This window comes from Mus pahari, chromosome 13 (genome assembly GCF_900095145.1).
Source record: "Mus pahari chromosome 13, PAHARI_EIJ_v1.1, whole genome shotgun sequence".
Lineage (NCBI taxonomy): Eukaryota > Metazoa > Chordata > Mammalia > Rodentia > Muridae > Mus > Mus pahari.
Window position 1 is genome coordinate 62,532,539 of NC_034602.1, and position 20,702 is coordinate 62,553,240.

General features: G+C 40.1%; 1 protein-coding gene across 3 annotated transcripts in view; it reads left to right on the forward strand.

Moving 5' to 3' along the window:
• Gabrb1 (gamma-aminobutyric acid type A receptor beta1 subunit) overlaps positions 1–10,215 on the forward strand; it is a 441,447-nt gene extending 431,232 nt beyond the window's left edge. For 2 of the 3 annotated variants that reach the window (XM_029545121.1, XM_029545120.1), the window contains one exon: positions 2,442–10,215. In XM_029545121.1, the coding sequence (XP_029400981.1) occupies positions 2,442–2,786 (345 nt within the window). In that variant the 3' untranslated portion in view covers positions 2,787–10,215. The remainder of the gene's footprint in view (positions 1–2,441) is intronic. The other variant, XM_021210851.2, reaches the window with a different exon arrangement.
• Positions 10,216–20,702: the final 10,487 nt, after the last annotated feature.

Here is a 20,702-nt window from a genome sequence, read left to right on the forward strand (position 1 = left end):
AATAATTTAAAAAAAAGAAAAATAAATTAAAAAAAGAAAGAAAGAAAGAAAGAAAGAATAAAATAAAATAAATGTTTTACATATTTAAAAAATATATATATATAAAAATATATATATATATATATATGTGCTGGTTAGGTTTTATTGCCAATTTGACACAACCTTGAATCACCTAGAAAAAGAATCAATAGAAGCGTTGTCCGATTCAGACTGGCCTGGATTCGTGTCTGTGAGGGGATTGTCTTGATGGTTCTTGCCGAACGCCCTGGTCTCCTGTGGATAACACCATGCCTAGGCATGTGGACCTCAGCTGTATAAGAAAACTAGATGATTAAGCCAGAGAGCCAGCAAGCAGTTCCACCATCATTCCTGTCTCCAAGTTTCTCGTTGAATCCCTGACCTGACTTCCCTCAATGATGGATTATAATCTCGAAGTGTAAACTAAACAACTCCTTCCCTTCCCAAGTAGTTTTTGGTCAAAGTATGTTTTAACGATGTCTTAGTTATGGGTTCTATTGCTGCAATGAAACAAACCAAAATGCAAGTTGGGGAAGAAAGGGTTTATTTGGCTTACACTTCCACATGGCTGTTCATCACCAAAGGATGTCAGGACAAGAACTCAAGCAGGGCAGGATCCTGGAGGCAGGAGTTGATGCAGAGGTCATGGAGGGATGCTGCTTACTGGCTTGTTCCCTATGGCTTGCTCAGCCTTCTTTCTTATAGAGCCTAGGACCGCTGGCCCTGAAATGGTACTACCTACGATAGAATGAGTTCTCCAGCATCAATCAATAATGTAAAAATGCCTTTTAGAGTTATGGTTTATATTGTGATATTAACAAGAGATCTCGGGGAATGTACAGGAAAGGAAAGGTCACTGGTTTAATACTGCTATGTCTGTGAGGTTGACAAGGGGGTCAGCTGTGCTGGTTAGTTTTCCAGCCTCTTGACTCTGGCAGAAGCCAGTCTGCAGAGAGCAAAGCTCAGTTGAGAAATGCCTCATCAGGCAGAGATGATCTTATGGAGGCATTTTCTCAACTGAAGTTTCCTCCTTCCAGAGAACTCTAGTTTGTCTTAAAACTAACCATCACAAACAGCAACAGAAATCAAATTAGAACTAGATAGATAGTGAAAGAAGAAAAATAATTGATGATGGCGATAGATAGATAGATAGATAGATAGATAGATAGATAGATAGATAGATGATAGATAGATGCATAGATCATACAGATGAATGGATGGTACATAGGTAGTTGATAGATGGAAGTCAATAGATAATAGAAGGGTAAAGATAGAGAAATAAAAATAGATATAGAATAATAACATAAGTGATAGAATATAGATAACTAAGTGATAAGTCGTTGGGGGATGGTTTTCCATCACCTCTGATTAGTTAATAAAGGACTGGTCAGCCTGTAGCTGCATAAAAGAGGATGAGACGAGACTTCTGTGCACAAAGAGAGAAAGAGAGTGACTCAGGTGGGAAGGAGATACTGGTCCTGAGCAGGAGCAGCCAGGGCTGACTAAGATGACAAGTAATGGGACCGGTGGCTGGGAAGTAGACAGCCATAGAGAGTTAGAATACATGAATAGATGCCCAGCTATAGTCCTTAAAGCTTGTTATTAAAAAAATAAAAATTAAAATAAAAAAAGGTCTTCGTGTCATTTGAGGGGAGATAAAAGGGGCAATAGAAAAGCTTTCCAAATTACTGTACAGTAAGTTATAAAGATACGTTGACAGGTGATACATAGAGAGTAGATAAAAATAGATAATTGATAGATCAGTGATTGGTAGATAGATGACAGATAGTGGAAAGAAATTAATGGTTGATATAGACAGATGATAGAAGATAGATAAATGATAGGTAAGAAATGGATGACTAATGAATGTAGGCTGATCATTGATAGGCAAATAAGTAGAAGGTAAATAGATCATTGCTGAAAAAAGATTATTGATAGAAATAGGTCACTGGGCTGGTGAGATGGCTCAGTGGGTAAGAGCACCCGACTGCTCTTCCGAAGGTCCAGAGTTCAAATCCCAGCAACCACATGGTGGCTCATAACCATCCGTAACAAGATCTGACGCCCTCTTCTGGAGTGTCTGAAGACAGCTACAGTGTACTTACATATAATAAATAAATACATCTTTAAAGAAAAAAAAACATTAAAAAAAAAGAAATAGGTCACTGATATAAATAGATGACAGAGATAGAGGATGCATGATAGGTAACAGAAGATAGATTAATAGATACGATGAATGACTAATAGATGATTGATAGGTATAGACAGATGAACTACTATAACCTTTATTGTTAATAGCACATGCAGTCAGTTTTCTACTGAAAGGGAGCAGTGTACACGAAATAGAAAGGACCAATGTGTCCGTCTGTGACAATGGCAGAACAGTGAATGACCTTGGTGAGCATGGTCTTCTCTGCCCTCAGGTTGATGCCCACGGCAATATTCTCCTCAGCACCCTGGAAATCAGGAACGAGACCAGTGGCTCCGAGGTGCTCACAGGTGTAAGTGACCCCAAGGCCACCATGTACTCATACGACAGCGCCAGCATCCAGTACCGCAAGCCGCTGAGCAGCCGCGAGGGCTTCGGGCGTGGGCTGGACAGGCACGGGGTGCCCGGCAAGGGGCGCATCCGCAGGCGAGCCTCGCAGCTCAAAGTGAAGATCCCCGACTTGACTGACGTAAACTCCATAGACAAGTGGTCCCGAATGTTCTTCCCCATCACCTTTTCTCTTTTTAATGTCGTTTATTGGCTTTACTATGTACACTAAGGTCAGTCTCGTGGTTCGGTTTAGACTACCTTCCTCTTCGCTTGTTTTTTAACCCCACAGATTCCCAACAGCGGTAACTGCTGTGGTTTTTGAGGTAAGAGATTCAGCCTTCCAGTTGGTTTTCGATCTTGTGTGTCAGTTTTTATTATCACACCATGTTTACTTCAACAACAACAACAACAACAACAACAACAGCAAAAGGTATATTTTCCTGTCTACTGTGGTCCAAGGTACGAGCTCTGTAAGAGTTCCATCAGTTGCTTTGTTTACAAACACAAAGAGAGAGGTGGGTGGGTGGTAGATATTGTTGGCAGTCTTTCTTAGTTACCCTGGATCTTACTGGATTATTTTTAAATGAAAATGTACAGTGGACCTTGCTGTCCACCTGCACTGTGTTCTGGGTAAACTGTAACCATCTCATGATGCCAAAAAATTAAATAGAAATTTAAAAAAAAGGGAAAAAAGAAAACAACTTGAGCATCTCAGAAGAATAAAGCCATTGACAAGTTGCAGACTTCCAGGAAGAGGGTATATAAAACTGACAGTTCCAATCCACTCAAATTCTTCTGAGCCCTTTCCAGAAAGTTCGGAGCTCCATAGAAGAGGGACACTAAAGCTTGTGCTTCTTCCCACTTTTTCCCCAAACTCACCCTATTGTGTCCATCTGACAATGACCATGGGTATTCCTTACAATGGTCCTCTCTCAGACTGCCCAAATGTTCAAAGTCAACATTAGAATCCAGCCTGATCTAATTGGTAGTCACGGAAACCATTTTTCTTTACTTCTCAAGAGTAAAGAATTGGGGGGAACGATAGTTTTCCTTCCTGTCTGTTATGGGGAGCAGCCCCAACTGTCCTTCATGAGCCTTGGAATCACTTGACATGAAAACATATGATCATTTTCCACAGTTCCTGCTTCAGAGAGAAGGAAAGGATATGTGGGGTACAGCTAGTGAGGGAGGGCTTTGAAGGAGGTGGAGCCCAATTTTTTCCTTGAGGAAAAAAAAAATGCTATTTCCCTGAAGAAGGCAAGACTTACATGTTATGTAAAAGGTGCCTGGGCAGTTATCTATCTGCACTGCCAAATCTTAAGTCAAATTGTATGTATTTCTTAGCCTTCCAGAGAGCAGTGTCTAACAGTGGCGAGCTCATCACATAGGACTCTGCGGGCACTTTTTGCTTCTGCTCTCTGAACTCTGCCTTTCAAGCTACTAAATGAATGGCCCGGGGAAATGCTGACCCTCCACATCAATGTCTTCCTCCAAAGCCAGATTTCCAGGTTAAGAAAAGCTTTAAAGTATAGCCAAATCACAGAAAGAAAAGAAACTCTGAAAGGGCAACACGCTGAGCCGTTAGCCACGCCCACCAGCCCCTGAGGCGTGGACCTGAGGTGTCTCCACTCATTCATCCCTGTCATTATGGCACTGCCCCATCTCGCTCGTGGATTATTCTGGGTTGTGGTTCTCATGACTTTCAGTAAAGCAACGCAATTCTAAACACGCTCAACAAGTTACTGTTGAGTTCTTCCCGTTTTGCAGCATTAAAATCTCATTTTCTTCTGGTCTGAGTTGTAAAATGATCTATGTTTATTTGCAAGGCTGAGTGAGAGTGCAAATTGACCAGCTGTGGATGGAGGCCATGTTGGCACGATCCAGGCATGGAACCGCAGGGCTAATCAGGATGACAGGATGACTGCCTCATTTGAAGCTCTAGCTCTCCTCTGAGAAGAGAATCGATGTGCAGAGTAGTGTGAGCTGCTAACAATTATAGTCACAATTGAAAAGGAGAGGCTGGAATTTATATTAAGGAGCCCGAGAGGAGAATATAAAATATTCATTTAGAAAGCAAGAGGGAAAGAGAAACCTTAAATAAGTGAATGTGGCTGGATGTACTAACAGACATTAGTAAAAATATCAAAATCCCGCTATCCCTTAAACAAAACAAAACAAAACTGATCACAGCTATTTCATGAGGAGTGCTAGGATTTTGAAGACAAATTTTCAGTTAGGTTTTCAGGTGTGTGAACACACCTCCCTAGTTGAGCTAACCTCAACCTGGGGTCACAGGGTCATCTTCGTAAAAAGCTCTGCTCAGCTTCCAGCAAGCCGGGATGCTTTGCCACGGACAATCCCTGGACAAGGTAGAACATGATCTGTCAGTAGTGGGAAGTTCCTAATACCCAAGAGTCACTAAACAGTCACAGGAATGGATATTAGGTGCCTGATGCTGAACAGACATTAATCATTCTGATGTCAAAGCTCTTTTAGTGGCTTTCAAGAAAGAAAAACTAAATCAGAAAGTGTCTATTTAGATCTCATACAAGATTGGGATAGTTTATGTTTTCAGCACTGTATCTTCCTTTTTAAAATCTAAAGTGATTTTGTTATAGTTTTAGACATAAAGCATCTTTTGCATAAAAAGGGAAACAAAATTTAAACTTTTCCTACATTTTAACCTTTTAAAATGTAAAATGTTTAGGCCTGAATTGCCTACTGGGCATGAAATGGTATGTGGATCACAACCACCATTATGCAAATCTGACTACAAGGTGCTGGTGTCAGAGACAAAAGACACCTGAAGCTTCTATTGCATCCAGGAACGCTGTCTTGCTTGTGGGTCATGATCTTTGTCCTACCTTCTGATCACCTCCCAGACTAATCCATTCTTCTCTGCTCCCTTCCCAAGGCAAACCCTGATAGGGAAGCACCTTCCTTCTCCCTCTTCTTTGCCAAAAATGATGTAAATCACACATAAAAGTCATAAAACATTCATAAATGCCCTCTCGCGGTCCCCATTCTTGAAAGACTCAGATTACATTATACAATAATATTATATACTAATAGTTAGTTATTTAACTATTATTGAGTCAATTTCCTTTTGCTATGAAAATAGCCATAATCCCCTGCACCAAGGAACAGAAGAGACTGAAAACTGCAGACTGTCTCTCTTATGCCTCATTTACATCCAGAGAACCCTATGTGTCACAGTTTGACAGTGGGACAGATCATGTGGAAGACTTAACCGGCTGTGGGCCCAGTAGACATCCGAACCTTTTACTTGACAACTGTGACTGCTCATAAAACATCTGGTATTCCTTATGCTTGGCAATTCTGTGAGGCAGAGATCCAGGTAAAGGCTTATTTCTGCTTGAGTGATCCAGGATCAGTATCTCAATCTCCTCTGTTGCCAAACAGCAACAGCAGCTGGCTGGCAAGTCTGCTGAATGAATAATCTGTGTTTGTGTAGACATGCATAAAGTATATCTATATACTTTATTGTACACTACAATCAATGATGGATTTTTTAAATGAGAAAAATATGGTACAGAGGAAAGGAGTAATGGCTTTAGGTCCTAAGAAAAATGGACTTTCCTTTAAGAAAGCCATAGAAAATTCACAAAAATTCCATCTTCCTAAAACTAATGACTATTTTATAAATATCCATTGTTTTATTACAATCTGCCAAGTTAAATGAAAAGGAAACAGAATAATCTTTCTAGAAAAAAAATATGAGATTTCTCATGTCCAAAATTTTGGACAGTATCTTGTCAAAGGGGTGATATGCCACCATTTGTTTCTTAAAGCATAATCATTTATCCTAGGCAGGGGTGAAAGGAGCATGCAACCACTTGCTCAAGATGGTTGAATCTGCAGTTTCTGGACTGAACAGAAGAGAAAAACACCCATATATCTGAGAGAAAACACAAAGGTCCCTTTGTTAATGGAATGGAGACTACTGTGTAAACTTCCTTGTAAATTCTGTACATAGTTCACTGAACTGTCCCCTGTGGTATGGTGGTCCTCAACTTTGGGTGGATGTTTGGAAAACCGGAGCACTGTAAATATAAGCTTATAAAGCCTTTGCTTTTTATTCATGAGGTAAAATGATTAGTGATTCGGGCCCAAACCAGAATCTCTCCAGCTCTTGCTCTTTCATGCGTGCAGTTGTGTGACTCTGCTGTAAGCCATAGCCAGGTGTCTGTGATCACTGCCTCATGCCTTTACCCACTGACAGGGACAGCAGCTCCCTAGAAGGCTGCCAACCTGCGGGGCCAAAGAACAGAGCACCAGCAGAAACCAGATCTGGGACAATCTGCTTCTTGAGCAGTCGTTAAAAAAAATAATAATAATAGATAAGTGGTTTTCAGTCACTGTGGCTATTTGTATCATCAAGAACTGAATTACCAATGCTGCTTAAGGGGTCAGGGATGGAAGCGATGTTCTAATTCCACAGGGAATCCAAAGCTTCATTTGTGCCAATAGCTTTCACTTCTAACTTTTCCACTTTGTCTTATTGAACTTCTATTAAAAACTAAATATGAATAGAATGCATGGGTCTGATCAGGGTGAACAGTAAATATCCAAAGGATAGGCAGGGGTACAGGTAGAGACGATAAATGGCCTTGGTAGTGCTAGGTGGCAGATTCATATGTGAGAGATACACGGGTATCTATGTTCTTACTCTAGACAAAAGTTTCTGGTGTGAACTGATAGAGAAATCAAAGTCGGGAATTTAACTTGAGAAAGGGTTGTGTACGGTGGAAGCTACTTGAGTTTGAAGAACCTGGTAACTGTTTCCAGGTACTATTCCCTCCAAATGTTCAGTCCTTTCACAAGTCTCCTGGGTGTGGGTTGTTACAGCACAGAATGAGCTTCCCTGCGTGCTGGAAATCCCAGAGAGGTAGCCGGCACCAGCAGAAATTCAGACTAGCCAAGCAATTAAAGACAGAGATTAGTTTCTTAGTGCAGGAGGGAAAGCTGTCCTTGAAGGGAAAATTCTTTGTGTCATTTTAAGTGTTAGGAGAGTACACACCAGGAGCCATTACTTTGGGACATTTTAATTCCAAGATGTGACCCACCCCTGGCTAAACACACAAAACACACCTTGTTGGAACTAATCCATTCTGCCAGTTTTCAGGCTAGAACATATTGTGATTTCTACCTTAGCTTTTCTTCAGATAGCATATTATCTGGAATGATTGAAAATGTAATGGTTGAAAGCTGCTGAAGCAAGTGTTTGATAGAAGTTCTTTTTAATAAAAGAATTACAAACCAGAAAATATTAAATTCCTAGCAGGGTAAAAATAAGGGTTTTCTGTTTGTTTTGACATCTCCTATGGCAGACATTTCCCATTAAAATTGAAGAAGTCTAACAGGATTTTCTTCTTGTTTTTCTCTTACCTGTTTAGAAGCCTTTGGCTTATTAAGGGACTCACATCAAGAGACTCAGAACCATTTTTGATTGATTCCCATACTTTTTGCAATTCATGAATGTATCAAAAAAAAAAAGTCCAGTGGGAATGCAAGTTGGGAAAATTGATACTCCTGAGCCAACTAAGAAGGAGAAGGAATTCCACTCTCCAGACCTGCACTACCTGCACATCACGTCTTGTGGACAATCAGAGCAAGTCAGTCCAGACAAGAGAGGCCAAATACCCTTGTTCGTTTGCCTTAGGGACACAGAGTTACAGATTCATTCATTAATCCCATCTCGTTCCAAAGCCAAAGGATGAACAAGAGCAGTATTATCTGGCTCTTGCTTATTCCCAGGCTTCCCTGTGAAGAGAAACAGGAACCAGGAGACACTCTCAGATATATTTTATATATTCAAATAACTAAAATATGTATATTTTGCAATCTCGGTTTTTATAAAATAGATGAAATCTTCTGTCTTATTCTTTCCCAACTATACACCCAATAGAATCAATTCCATTCCTCTATTTATTCTTCATTTCATTTCTGAAGCTTATATGCTATCTTGCTCATACTTAGATGGCAACTTCAGTCTTTGGACTTACATTGTATTTCTTCATTTAACTCATGAACAATGAATTATAACAATTCTTCCAAATTCCTACTCATAATGCCTTTAAAAGGGCTTCAGAGGCAAGACTTTTAATCATGGCCACCTCTGAATGCCCTTGAATTATTTTTCTTTCTGCTCTTTATGTAAAGAGTACACACATTTACAAAAGTCTTCTCTCTCCAAACTTATTCCAAAGTACAGAAGAAATGAAAATAATATACTTAGACCTATAGATGATTACATTATCTAGACCAGAACTTAAAGTTATGGCTTTTTTCAAGACATTATGGTAGCATAGTAAATTTATGTTTTTCTATGTGTAGACTCCCCTAGTCTTAATTATATGGTATTTAAATTTTTCCTATTATTCTTCCCAGAATCTCTTATCACTCAAGTTGTACAACAGTGGTTATAGATAATCACTTAGGAATTGGACCTATTTCATCATTTCAGTACCCCATCCTAGACTTTCAGTTCATATATTTCACCTCACCTACTCCCCCATCTCAACCTTCTAGCAGATTCTACAAAGTTGGCAATTGCAGAAACCATTAGGCGCTGTGCATTTCCTCCATAAAGCATCTCTATAGACTTAGAGATATATAAGATATGTATAGACAGAGTTCTCTAAACATATAGCAAACAATATGCCCTGTAATATTGAAAGAGTAACAGTATGTGGTGAGGAGAGCCAGGAGATAAGATGACAGACACCTTGGAATGAGAATGGAAGTATGCATCTACCCAGGACTTTGACTCTTGACATACCCATTGATGATTTCAAGTTCTCTTTCAGAACCAAGTTTCAAGGTTATTTTAGAGAGGCTCATTTACACTGGAGTTTAACCAAATGATGCAGGTTCACCATAGACCTTGTTGATGCAGCCTCACAAATCTAATAACAGTCTTTGTCTCATGCCTTTAAGAGTTAGCCACATGGTGTCCAGTGAATTGACTATTAGTCATATTTCTTCCAAACCTCTACTTTTAAAATATCCTATGTCGCAATCTTCCATCTTAGAAAAGTACCTTTAAGGGACTTTCACACATCATCCATCCATATGATATGGTCTCCAATTTTAGATCTTGGGAATTTTAGCTATTCTTAAACCATCCTCTGTAACTTAGTCAAGAAAAAGCCATACAATCCTCCCTCTTGGATGGAAGGCCATCTTCTAGGCAGTGTCTGAACCTAAATTCATTCCAGATATAACCATTTTAAACTTCACATTTCTCTATGTCCGTAAATGACATGAGCAAGTGTATTTGAGCTTGCACGCCAGATGCAGTTATCCATCTAGATGAGAGACTCTTGAGTTCTTAGAAGCTGTTACACAGCCTTCCTACCCTTGTCCTTTTGTTTCCTGCTACACTACTCTACCAAATTGGTCTGATATTTTAGATACAGCCATAGCAAAAAGTTAAAGTTTATTAAGTTGTGATTGGCCTCACAGTTGTTCTCCAGCCAGTGCACATGACCACCAAAGTAATTTCTGCAAGTATTCCTAACTTTTGCTGAATGTTTACGATTATCCTGGGAGCCTTCTAACTGTTGAAAATTGTTACGATAATGTTTTCCCATCCAATTGCCTATGTCTGTGGATCTGTCATATATGGCTTTGTGTTTCTGTGTGTTTCTTCTATATATAATTTATTGAAAGATTTTATTATTTATTATATTGATTTTTTAATTGTTAGGATAATGCCCAGAAATACCATTTTTTTTTTTTTTTTGCTGTATATCATCCTATGAATAGAACACCTTCTCTTCTGCAAAATTAGCTCTGCTCCCAGCCTCAGGCAATCTTCAAAGATGATTCTCCCAGCCTCCCCATGTGTTGATAGGCTCCTGCTCCTCTTCAAGCAATGAGGTGGTTGCTTTCTTTTCTGCTTTCCCATGATGTTTTTAACCTTTAGACGGAGTCACACCTAACAATATCATTTTTAGAGAGAGGAAGAATTCCTAAGTGTTTAAGTCGTTAACTGAGGTGAGGTTAGTATTTACTAATGTAGGTGTATCTACTGAGATCCATTCAGGAACAGGTAACAAAAAATGACTCTCAGAGTATCTTACTCAATCAAAACATTCTTAGCTCTAGAGTGCTTATTTCAAGAATATAAGACTCAAGACCCTTATCTGATTCTCTGAATATTATCAGCACTCAGTACAGCTGCAACAAGGTTGCACAGACCATCCAAGATATCCAAAAACAGAGCAAGTCTGGATCATTTTCTAAAGGCAAGGGACTCGTTCCTCAACTCAGCCCCAGAAGCCATCCTTATTGTCCTGTTGACTGAGGTTGGGTCATTCCTCAACCATTTACTGAAGAGTATGGTTATCATGACAGGCTTACAAGTACCCAGCGCTACACGACATAATTGATTGATCAATTAATTTAAAATGAAACTAAGAATGGCTTTGGGTAGCTATAGAATAATAACTCTGTCATATTAGGCTAAGGTATAGAAAATACTCTCCCACTATACCATAGTACTTTGCTCTACACTCCAGCCCTAGGAAGTTATTCAATAACACCAGTATTGGGACACAGAAGCCTGAATAGCTTAAGTAACTTACCAAGATCTGATGGTTACCAGTGATGGTTAGTGGGTATTCATTCTGTTTTTCTTGCCTCCAAAGACAAAGTTTCTACCTCTCCCACATGATCTATATTGAATCTCTTTGACATCAATAAGACAGGCTTGTGGAGTAGTTCAGGGATGTGCAAAAACTTGGAAGAAGTCAGCTCTTACAGCCAAGAGTAAAATACTGTGGCCACCAGACACTGTTCAGTTTATTTCTATCCGCTCTCCCCACTCCCCACTCCCCACATAACATAATAAGCCTTTCATTGTGCAAGGGAAATGAGGAAGAAAAGCCTTTTCGATAGCAGCTCCAGCTCTGCTCCACTCTTTAGGTTCACATCATCATTCTTAGAAGACTGTACATCCCAGTTTGCCTTAGACACGCATTTGAGTGACAAATTAAGTGACCGCTTTAATTATGGGATCTCAGCAACCCAGAGGATATGGGAAGTATTAATAGGTTCGCTGATGGAGCTTTTATTCAGTCCCAGAAAATATGATTTATCCCTTGTGGGCCACGTCTTGTGCCTAAGCAGGCATCATCTCTCCTGTGCACTAAGCTTTTCATTGCTCTCTTTAATTGGCACCTTCAAGACTGACCCATAGCCCTTTAACCTTCACTCCAACAGGCAGACACCATCCCCAAATGCCTTTTATTGCTGCCCTTCAAACTTTACATCTTATGGTCAGAATTCTTCCTAGTTCCACCTCGATGATAAGTAAGTTGCAAGCCAGCAGCACCCAAAATATCCATCTGAGTACCCATCTTCATTTCCTCCCCTGCTGGCACGCATCACTTCTTGTAACAACTCTGTCCAATGAAATGGGATAGTCTGTGTGTTTCCAGTACTCTTGTAAATATTTGGCCTCTCTCAAAAACAAAATAGTTCTTAAGAGTAAACACCCTAGATTCTAAGTTGTTTGTAGGACCCCATGCACACAATCTCTAAATAAATTTAAAAAATAAGATTATACTTACAGTTGAGCTCTGACCCCATACGGAGTGGCCACCAGGATATTTTTTTTTCCCCCACTTTACAATACCTCCATTCTACTCGAGCTCTAACAGAACTGAATTTTCCATCCTAATTACTTCTGCTTTTCCTCTATGGGGAAAGGGAGCATTTTTCTCCCATAGTTTCATTTCTACCCCTACTAATCCATGCCTGCCTTATTAAAAGTCTCTTGAATGTATGTTCTATAGGGCACTGGAAGTTAAAACAGCATTGGATTGTCAGTGGAACACTCCAATGTGCAGTCTTAGGAGAATAGTCACAGAGGATATTTGCACAGCAAGTTCTATTTCTTCTAAGATGTTAATAGAAAACCTGGCCCTGGCTGGGAAGGACAGACACTGGCTGGGAAGGACAGACAGTTCTTAGCATTCACTACTGCTACTCAATTCATTGAAAAGCAGATAACAGGAACCATCTTCTTGTCACCCTTGGGATGGATGACATTCCTGCTGTGCTGTTACATTATTTTCCTAAAAAAAAAAGAAAAAAAAAAAAAAAGACTTTGTCAACCTAACCCCCAAAGACAACCAGAGACCACAGACTTACTAGGTAGCATATTTTGACCTCTTTCATCGTTTTTTAGCAACACATTAATATCTGATTTCTTTATCTTTTTAAAAAATATTCACTGGAGAAAGCTTGAAATGTGTTTTTCAGTAGTGTCCCTGAGATATTTTTAGGAGAGTCCCTGGACCATTCTAATTCACTTTAGTGAGAATTATGTATCCAAGTGACCTTTTATATTCAGAACACCCACTATTTTTCTAAGGGAAGGAATATTTATGATTTTATACATGTATATTTATTCACTGTTGCTCAGTCCCATATTTTAAAATAAGCCAATAATTCTCTTGATAAAAGCTACCATGTGACACTTTTAAAAGGTCAAGATTGCCTGAGGTTTTTGAAAATTCCCAATGGTTTACATGCTTGCAGGGTCTAAAAAAATGCTTTAACTTTTTAAAATAAGCTTTTGGTTTTCACCACCAGGTAGCATTTTGTGCCACTGTGATGCAGATGTGATGCTGGCATGTCACTCAGAAGGTTAAGGTAGGAAAGGGGGAGTTTATAGTGCTGGATAAACAAAATCAAACTGTTTTCATGAGAAAAGTACATAGACTGAAGATAACTTACTCAAAAGGAAAAAAACAAAACAAACGAACAAAAAAACTCTCTCCTGGCTGCCTATCATCTCTGAAAAAATCTGATTTTAACAAAGGGGCTGAATCTGAATCTGTAGCAAAGGCTTGCCACAATTGTGCGGGATGAGGGTGGGAGGGGAGCTGGGAATTCCAGTCCCATTAGAGGATTCGAAATGACCATGCTGCCGGCAGTGATTCAAACACCTCGTGGGCAATTACTTCACTGAAAACTTGACTGAATCCAAAACGCACCCAAACCCACCAAAAAAGCACCTGCTACTTTAATTCATAGCACCCAGTGTTCAATAGCCTGTGGCTTCCAAAGCAGGTGCTCCACCTACGCGGAAAGAAACGCACACCTTCTGTTGCCTCGAAGACTCTGTTAAGCTAAGCTCACCAAATTATGTCAGAGGACATCAAGTGGTTTGTTTGGTTTTTCTTTCTTTCCCCCCCCCCTTGTGTTTTTCAGTCTCCACTAATCAATTTTGCAATCTACCCTCTTGCCAAATATAATTCAGCAAACTCGTTATCCTGATTGGCATTACACCGGTTCTTGTAAACAAAAGAATTCCTCTCTGGTTTTCAGAAGGCAAACTTCTTGCACTGCAAAAAAACACAAATATTTAATGATCTTTTAATCCTTGGCATGGCCTTTTCTTTCTAACATGAGCTGGTAATGCTTTTTGTGTATCTATCTGACCACTAAAGAAACTGAATGACAAGGAACAGTATTTCTGAAAACCTGTAGAAATGTTTGTTGTAATGAAATGGCACAGGCTTAAAGAGATGCCAAGAAAGGAAAAGACGGACTCCTTACTTTTATAACTCAAGATTTCTATTTTGTATCAATATATGCTGCATTTTCTGACTGAAATTGCTGTCTGTTTATCTGGATTTGTGGCCTTCTGTCGCTTTTTACATTTGAAATCGAATTTCATACAGTAAGCTTGTTTGTCCCTTTCTGTTTGGGATTCAATTGGAATATTTCATTTCATTAATTTATTTTTTTATGTGCTAAAACAAAACAAAACAAAACAAAAGCAAGTGACATTTGCCTTCATTATCTCAAAAGCTATCTGTGGACAAAATCCATGAAGCCTATGGACTGTGATCAATACAAATAAAAGGCAGACCTCCCTGTAAACGGTGAATTTGTGAATGAGGAATTGTTCAATGGCCTCTGAGTCCCTCCCCTCTGTCCCTTCATGGCCTTCTTCCTATTCTGAGTCATCCATCAAGTAATTGTAAGATACAAAATCAAATGACATGCTATCAGGTGTAGACACAAGAGACGCTTGTGCTCTCAACTTCAGGACTCACAGCTTCCTACAGTCACGGGGCTGTCCTTCACTTGGCCTTTTTGTTAACAGTGTGGCTTTGCTAGGAAACATGCTATCATTTGCTTTGGTATACAAGATTTTACCCCGTTGCAGCAAATGAAAGGCAGATCGTGTATCGGAAAGGCTGGTGTCAGATGCCATCAGCTCTGCTTGGAACTACAAGACACTGCTGAAATGGAATTTACTGCTGTAAATATGTACAATTTATGTCAGCTTATTTCAATAAAAAAAAATTTAAGAAACAAATTGCAAGTGGCTCCTCCACGTAAAAAGTCTACTTTGTACTGTGCTTTAAAACATACAAGATTTCAGGCCTATCTTTTTATAATCCTTTAAAATGTTTAGAATTCCTGTTTGACCGCTTTTATTGTTTAAAAAAAAAAAATCAATACAAAGCTGAGGCCCTGTATGTAAAGGGGATGCTTTGCAAGATTATCCAACAACTGGGGGGGGGGGGGACAGAAGACAAGGCAGCACTTTAGTGGGAGTTTGTTTCTGTACTACCTTTTAAACACATTCTTTAGAAAACATGCCTTATAAACACGAACAGAAGGAGCATTTCTATAGTAGATGGGAGAAAGACATGAACAGTCTCTCCTTGTACTAAAATTGATGTGTAAAACCAAGTCAGTAGGTATCCACTTGTGACGTGGCTCGTGTCAGGTTTATTTTTAATCTCTACTGTACACATGACTATGAGAGCTGTCTGTCCGTCTTTCCTCATTTGAAGACCTCTGGTTTCCAAACTCCTTGAGAAGCTATTGACAATAAAATAACGAACAGACTGCAGCCGTGAGGTTCATTTATCTGTTAATTGATGACTAGCAGAATAGCTTCCAATAAAAGTCTAAATTCCAGCCTGGGGACAAGTTTAACATCTCTCTAACAAAATAACTGGGAATCGCTACTTTATTTGGCGCACTGAGCTTCATCCTGAAGAAGTGCCTTTTCATGGCATTCAATATTGGCAACCATTCCCAGGAGGATAGCATAACGTGGGAGAAGTAAATACCCATCTAATTTTATCGAAATTAGAAAAGGAACAAGCAATGCGTTTAGTAAGAAATGTATGATAGATGGTTCATGTCTTTCATCTTCCCAAACAAAGAAAAACAAAGCGTTATTAACTCAGCAAGCAGCTACTAGTTATTATGCAAGGGCAGTGGGGAAAGGCTTGGGTAACAGCGGAAATCTTCACAGCCTCTGAGGGGGGAAAAAAAATCACAATTTCAAAGCAGAGAAAAACTAATAACTAAATGACATTAGGGCAAAACAGCCCATTCACACATTCCCAGGAATTGCAAAGTCAGCGTGGAACTGGCCAGGCAAGACTGGGTGAGAGCATCCATCTTCTGCTGACGTGCAAGAGCACATTCTGGAGGCCTAGGAATGTCTGTGCAGTCTTTGCTGTCACTACGATCCAAATGATGTCACCTCCAAGCCTGTCACATCATTTCTCTTAGCCTTTTAACAATTTTGAAAAAGTTCTGAACACATTTACCCCCCAGGTTCTACATCAAGAGTCTACAACTTGTCCCAGCCAAGGAAGCAGGTAGGGTAACTGAAGATCTCCACAGCCCTCTCTTTTCCAAATCCATTCCCCTAGTCTCATCCCCAGGGTCTGTAGGGGGGGGGGGGCACTTAAGGCAGCCTCCCCTCCCCCCACCCCTATCCCCATCTCCAGTGGATCACACCGATCGCCAACCTTCCTCCACACTTTCTTCTGTTTTCCCAGCCCCCAAGTCCAGCAGGCAATGCCTAGGAGCCCACCAGCCTAGAGCCAGAAAAGCAAGTAGACAGGAGAAGCAGGCAGGGGAGGAGCATCTCATCCACACCTCTAGAGCAGACTGCCCACTCCAGCCTCTCCTTACAGCCTCTCTTTACTACCTGTCCCCATTCTCAGGGGACTAATCAGATCCAGGTTGAATAACCCACCTACCTCCCTCCTAGGCACCCCTTCAGCCAGCTCCCCTAGCCCAGCCCCATTCCCAAGTGTCAGCTCCCAGTAGCTAGACCACCTCTTACCTAGAATCGCCACTGGCCACACCCATCAGGATCCCGGAAAAACTCCCTTCCGAGTAACATACAACCACCAAACCCTCTTAAGAACCAGAGAGGGCAACAGAAACCAAGGACCAAAATACCCACTCAACAAAGACAAAAACAGACAGCAGAACCTAAAATTGCAATCATTCTAATCCCAGATGCCTAGACACCAGCATTAAAAGAAAAAATCATCATCAGTAACAGACAATATGGCTCCCCGAGAGCCCAGCAACCTTCCCACAGTAGTCTCTCTGAGTAACATAGCTGAAGCACAGGACAAAGGCGAAAAGATGGCTGAATGTGATAGAGAGCCTTGAAAAGGAAATTAATAAATTCCTTAAAGAAAGCTATGAAAATACAAACAACAGTGGAAGGAAATGAATAAATTATTCAAGTTCTAACCATGGAAACAGAATCAATAGAGAAAACCCAAAGTGAGGGAAATCTAGAAGTGAAAAATGTAGAGACTTAAGCAGGATCCTCAGAGCCAAGCCTCACCAACAGAACTCAAGAGATGGAAGAGAATCTCAGGTATTAAAGACATAGTAGAAGAGAGAAGATACTTCAGCCAAAGAAAGTGTTAAATCTGAAAAACTCTAGGCACAAACATCCAAGAAACCTGGGGCACTATGAAAAGACCAAATCTAAGATTAATAAGAATAGAGGAAGGAAAAGAAGCCTAGGTTAACGGCACAGAAAATATCTTTAACAAAAAAAAAATCATTTCCCTAACCTAAAGAAGGAATTGCCTATGTAGCTTCAAGAAGTGTATAGAACACTAAATAAACTGAACCAGAAAAGGAAATTCCATCAGCACATAATAAATCAAAACACTAAATGTACAGAACAAAGAAAGACTATTAAAAGCTGCAAGGGAAAAAGACACACACACATACACACATATGTGTGTGTATGTGTGTGTGTGTGTGTGTGTGTGTGTGTATATATATATATTAGGTCTGCCTATATATATAGGCAGACCTATTAGAAACCTGACTTCTCAATGGAGACTCTAAAAGCCAGAAGGACCTGGACATATGTTCCACAGACACCAACCCAGTCTACTACACTCAAGAAAACTTTTTTTTTTTTAAGATTTATTTATTATATGTAATTACACTGTAGCTGTCTTCAGACACTCCAGAAGAGGGCATCAGATCTTGTTACTGATGATTATGAGCCACCATGTGGTTGCTGGGATTTGAACTCCAGACCTTCAGAAGAGCAGTCGGGTGCTCTTACCCACTGAGCCATCTCACCAGCCCTCAACAAAACTTTTAATCACAATAGATGGAGAAATTAATACAATCCCACAATAAAATAAAAATTAAACAATATCTATCTACAAATCCATCCCAAGAGAAGGTGTTAGAACCTGAAGAGGTTAATTATACCCAAGTAAACACAAGGACTAAACAACCACAGAACAGAAAAAAGGGGGGGGAGGGGTGGACAGATACTCACATACACATACATACACACACACATACAGGACAACAATAAAATAACAGGAATCAACACTGTTCATTGATGACTCTCAATATCCACCATTCCAACAACTCAAATATGAAGATTGCAGATAGCAATTTGCTGGTATTAAAAATGTACAATGAGCAGACAACTGACTCAGAACCTGAAGACCCAGACTTTCATTTCTCCCCAGCACCACAGAGATGCCAAGACAACACAACCCACAAATCAGCTCCTTCACAAGCATTTAAGATTCATTTGAGACTCCTAAAGGCAGGCATTCTGCTTTCCCATAGATCAGTGTCTGATGTAGCTGTCTCCAACAGTAGATGGGAACCAATACAGAGACCCATAGCCAGACGTGTGCCAGACATGTGGTGAGTGAGAGACCTCGGAATGAACACTCAGTCCTAACAACATGTCTTCATCAAACCCCTCCCCTCAGCTCAGGGAACTCTGCAGAAGAGGTGCAAAGTCTGTAATAACAAGCGAGGCAGATGAGATCAAGGAAACAGTATCTTCCAGACAACAGGACTAACGCACGTGTGAGCTCACAGGAACTGGAGTAGCATTCATAGAGCCAACACACAGATCAGACCAGATGAGGTCGCAGAGCAGAGATGAGGCAGTACAGATGAGCTCCCATCCCCAGCAAAGAATCAATCCCCAATTGGCAACCATGGACAAAAGAAAAAATCGGTTCTCCTAGGGAGTCTCAATGGATATACAAACCACACTTAAAGGCCGGCCCAATGCCCACCAGTGACAGCCAACTCAAAGTGAACTCAAACGCAGTTTGGGAGATTGATTGATTGATTGATTGATTGATTGATTGATTTTGGTCACATTGCTTTATTTGGCTTCTTTTTCCCTTTCTTCCTTCCTTTCTTTCTTTTTCTTTCTCTTTTCCTTTCTTTCTTTCTTTCTTTCTTTCTTTCTTCCTTCCTTCCTTTCTTACTCTTTTTTTTTTCTTAACCTTACTAGTCTTTTTCTTATATATTGTGGTTTTCAAATGTGGAGTTTTTAATGTTGTGTATGAGTGTGTGTGTATGTGGGTATGTGTGTGCATGCACACACATGTGTGTGCACATGTATTGTCCATTTCTAGTGTTCTTTCTTTGTCTGTTAGTTTGTCCTTTTTTTGTCTGTTAGTTTGTTCTTTTTTTTTTTTTTTACCCTTTTTGTTATTCTTTCTTATTTGCCTGTTCTCTTAGGAGAGAAGGAGAAAAGGGATGTCATTGGAAGTGTGAGGAGAAGGGAAGGAGCTGAGAGGAGATGGAGGAGAAGAACTCATGTATAATGCATTGTATGGAGATCACTTTATTTCCTATTTAAAAAATAAAATTCAGTTAAAAAGAAACTGAACCATGGACTGGAACAAAACTTCCATCTCGGATGGTAAAATTCCTGCCTGTCCCTCCCTCTGTTCATCCTGCCATTCCATGTGGAACCAAGAGCAGCTTTGTTCCTGGTTTCTCCCAGGGAAAGGAAACACTGAAACACCAGCACATTGTGGCACTTTGTAAGAGTGCCTAAATGACAGGTTCCTGTCTCAAAGAGTGGATAGGTCTTGATGTTTCTAGATGCCAGGACCCTCCTGAGACCAAAGGATGCTAGGCTGCTCCTGCCACTCCAGGAGCCTGCAGTGTACAAGAGATAGATAAAGACCAGTACTTCTCGCTGTGAGTGAAAAGGACCAGAAGACCATGTGTCCGGTGTTCTGGCTTCTTAGGGCTGTCCAAGAAGCTCTCTCCTGACTGAGAGCACTGACAGGACCCAGAAGAGTACAGAAGCCAGAGGGCTGGCACTAGAAAGAAGGTGGTTGGCAACAGCCCCCCCAAAGTCAGACACCAGAGGGAACCAGCATCTGAGCACCTGAGAAAGCCACAAATCTCTCAACTGGGAATTTGCAAGACAACACACACACGCACACACACACACATACACACATACCATTGGCTGTTCCTTTGTTAAACATAGTCTGACTATATAATCTAGCAGCCATGTTCCTATGCATTACCCAATTATGCTGTCTAAGGATGTTTACAGCAGCTTTCTTCACAGTTGTGACAAGTAGAGACATTAGTATAAAGAAACCTTGAAGATTAAAAGGGAAACGAGCCATGAACAGGTGAGACGGGAACTTAGACACCTGCTACACGAAAGCAGCTACTCTCACGAGACAACATGCTAGATGATTCCATATGACACTCTGAAATAGGAAACACGTTAGAGATTTAGAAAACTCAGTAGCAGTCAGAGGTCCTTAGGATGGTAGAGGACACATGGGAGAAGACAGGCTTTCCACAGTGTTGAACAGTATGCAAGACTCACGCATGATTCACTAGATAACTATTTCACACAAATGTATGCAAGTTTTAAAAATCATTTGGCACGAAAAAGGATCCCAGGAAACATTATGGTAGTAAGTCTGGCAAGTAATAATAATAATAATAATAATAATATAATAATAATAATAATAATAATAATAATAATAAATGTCTACTTGTA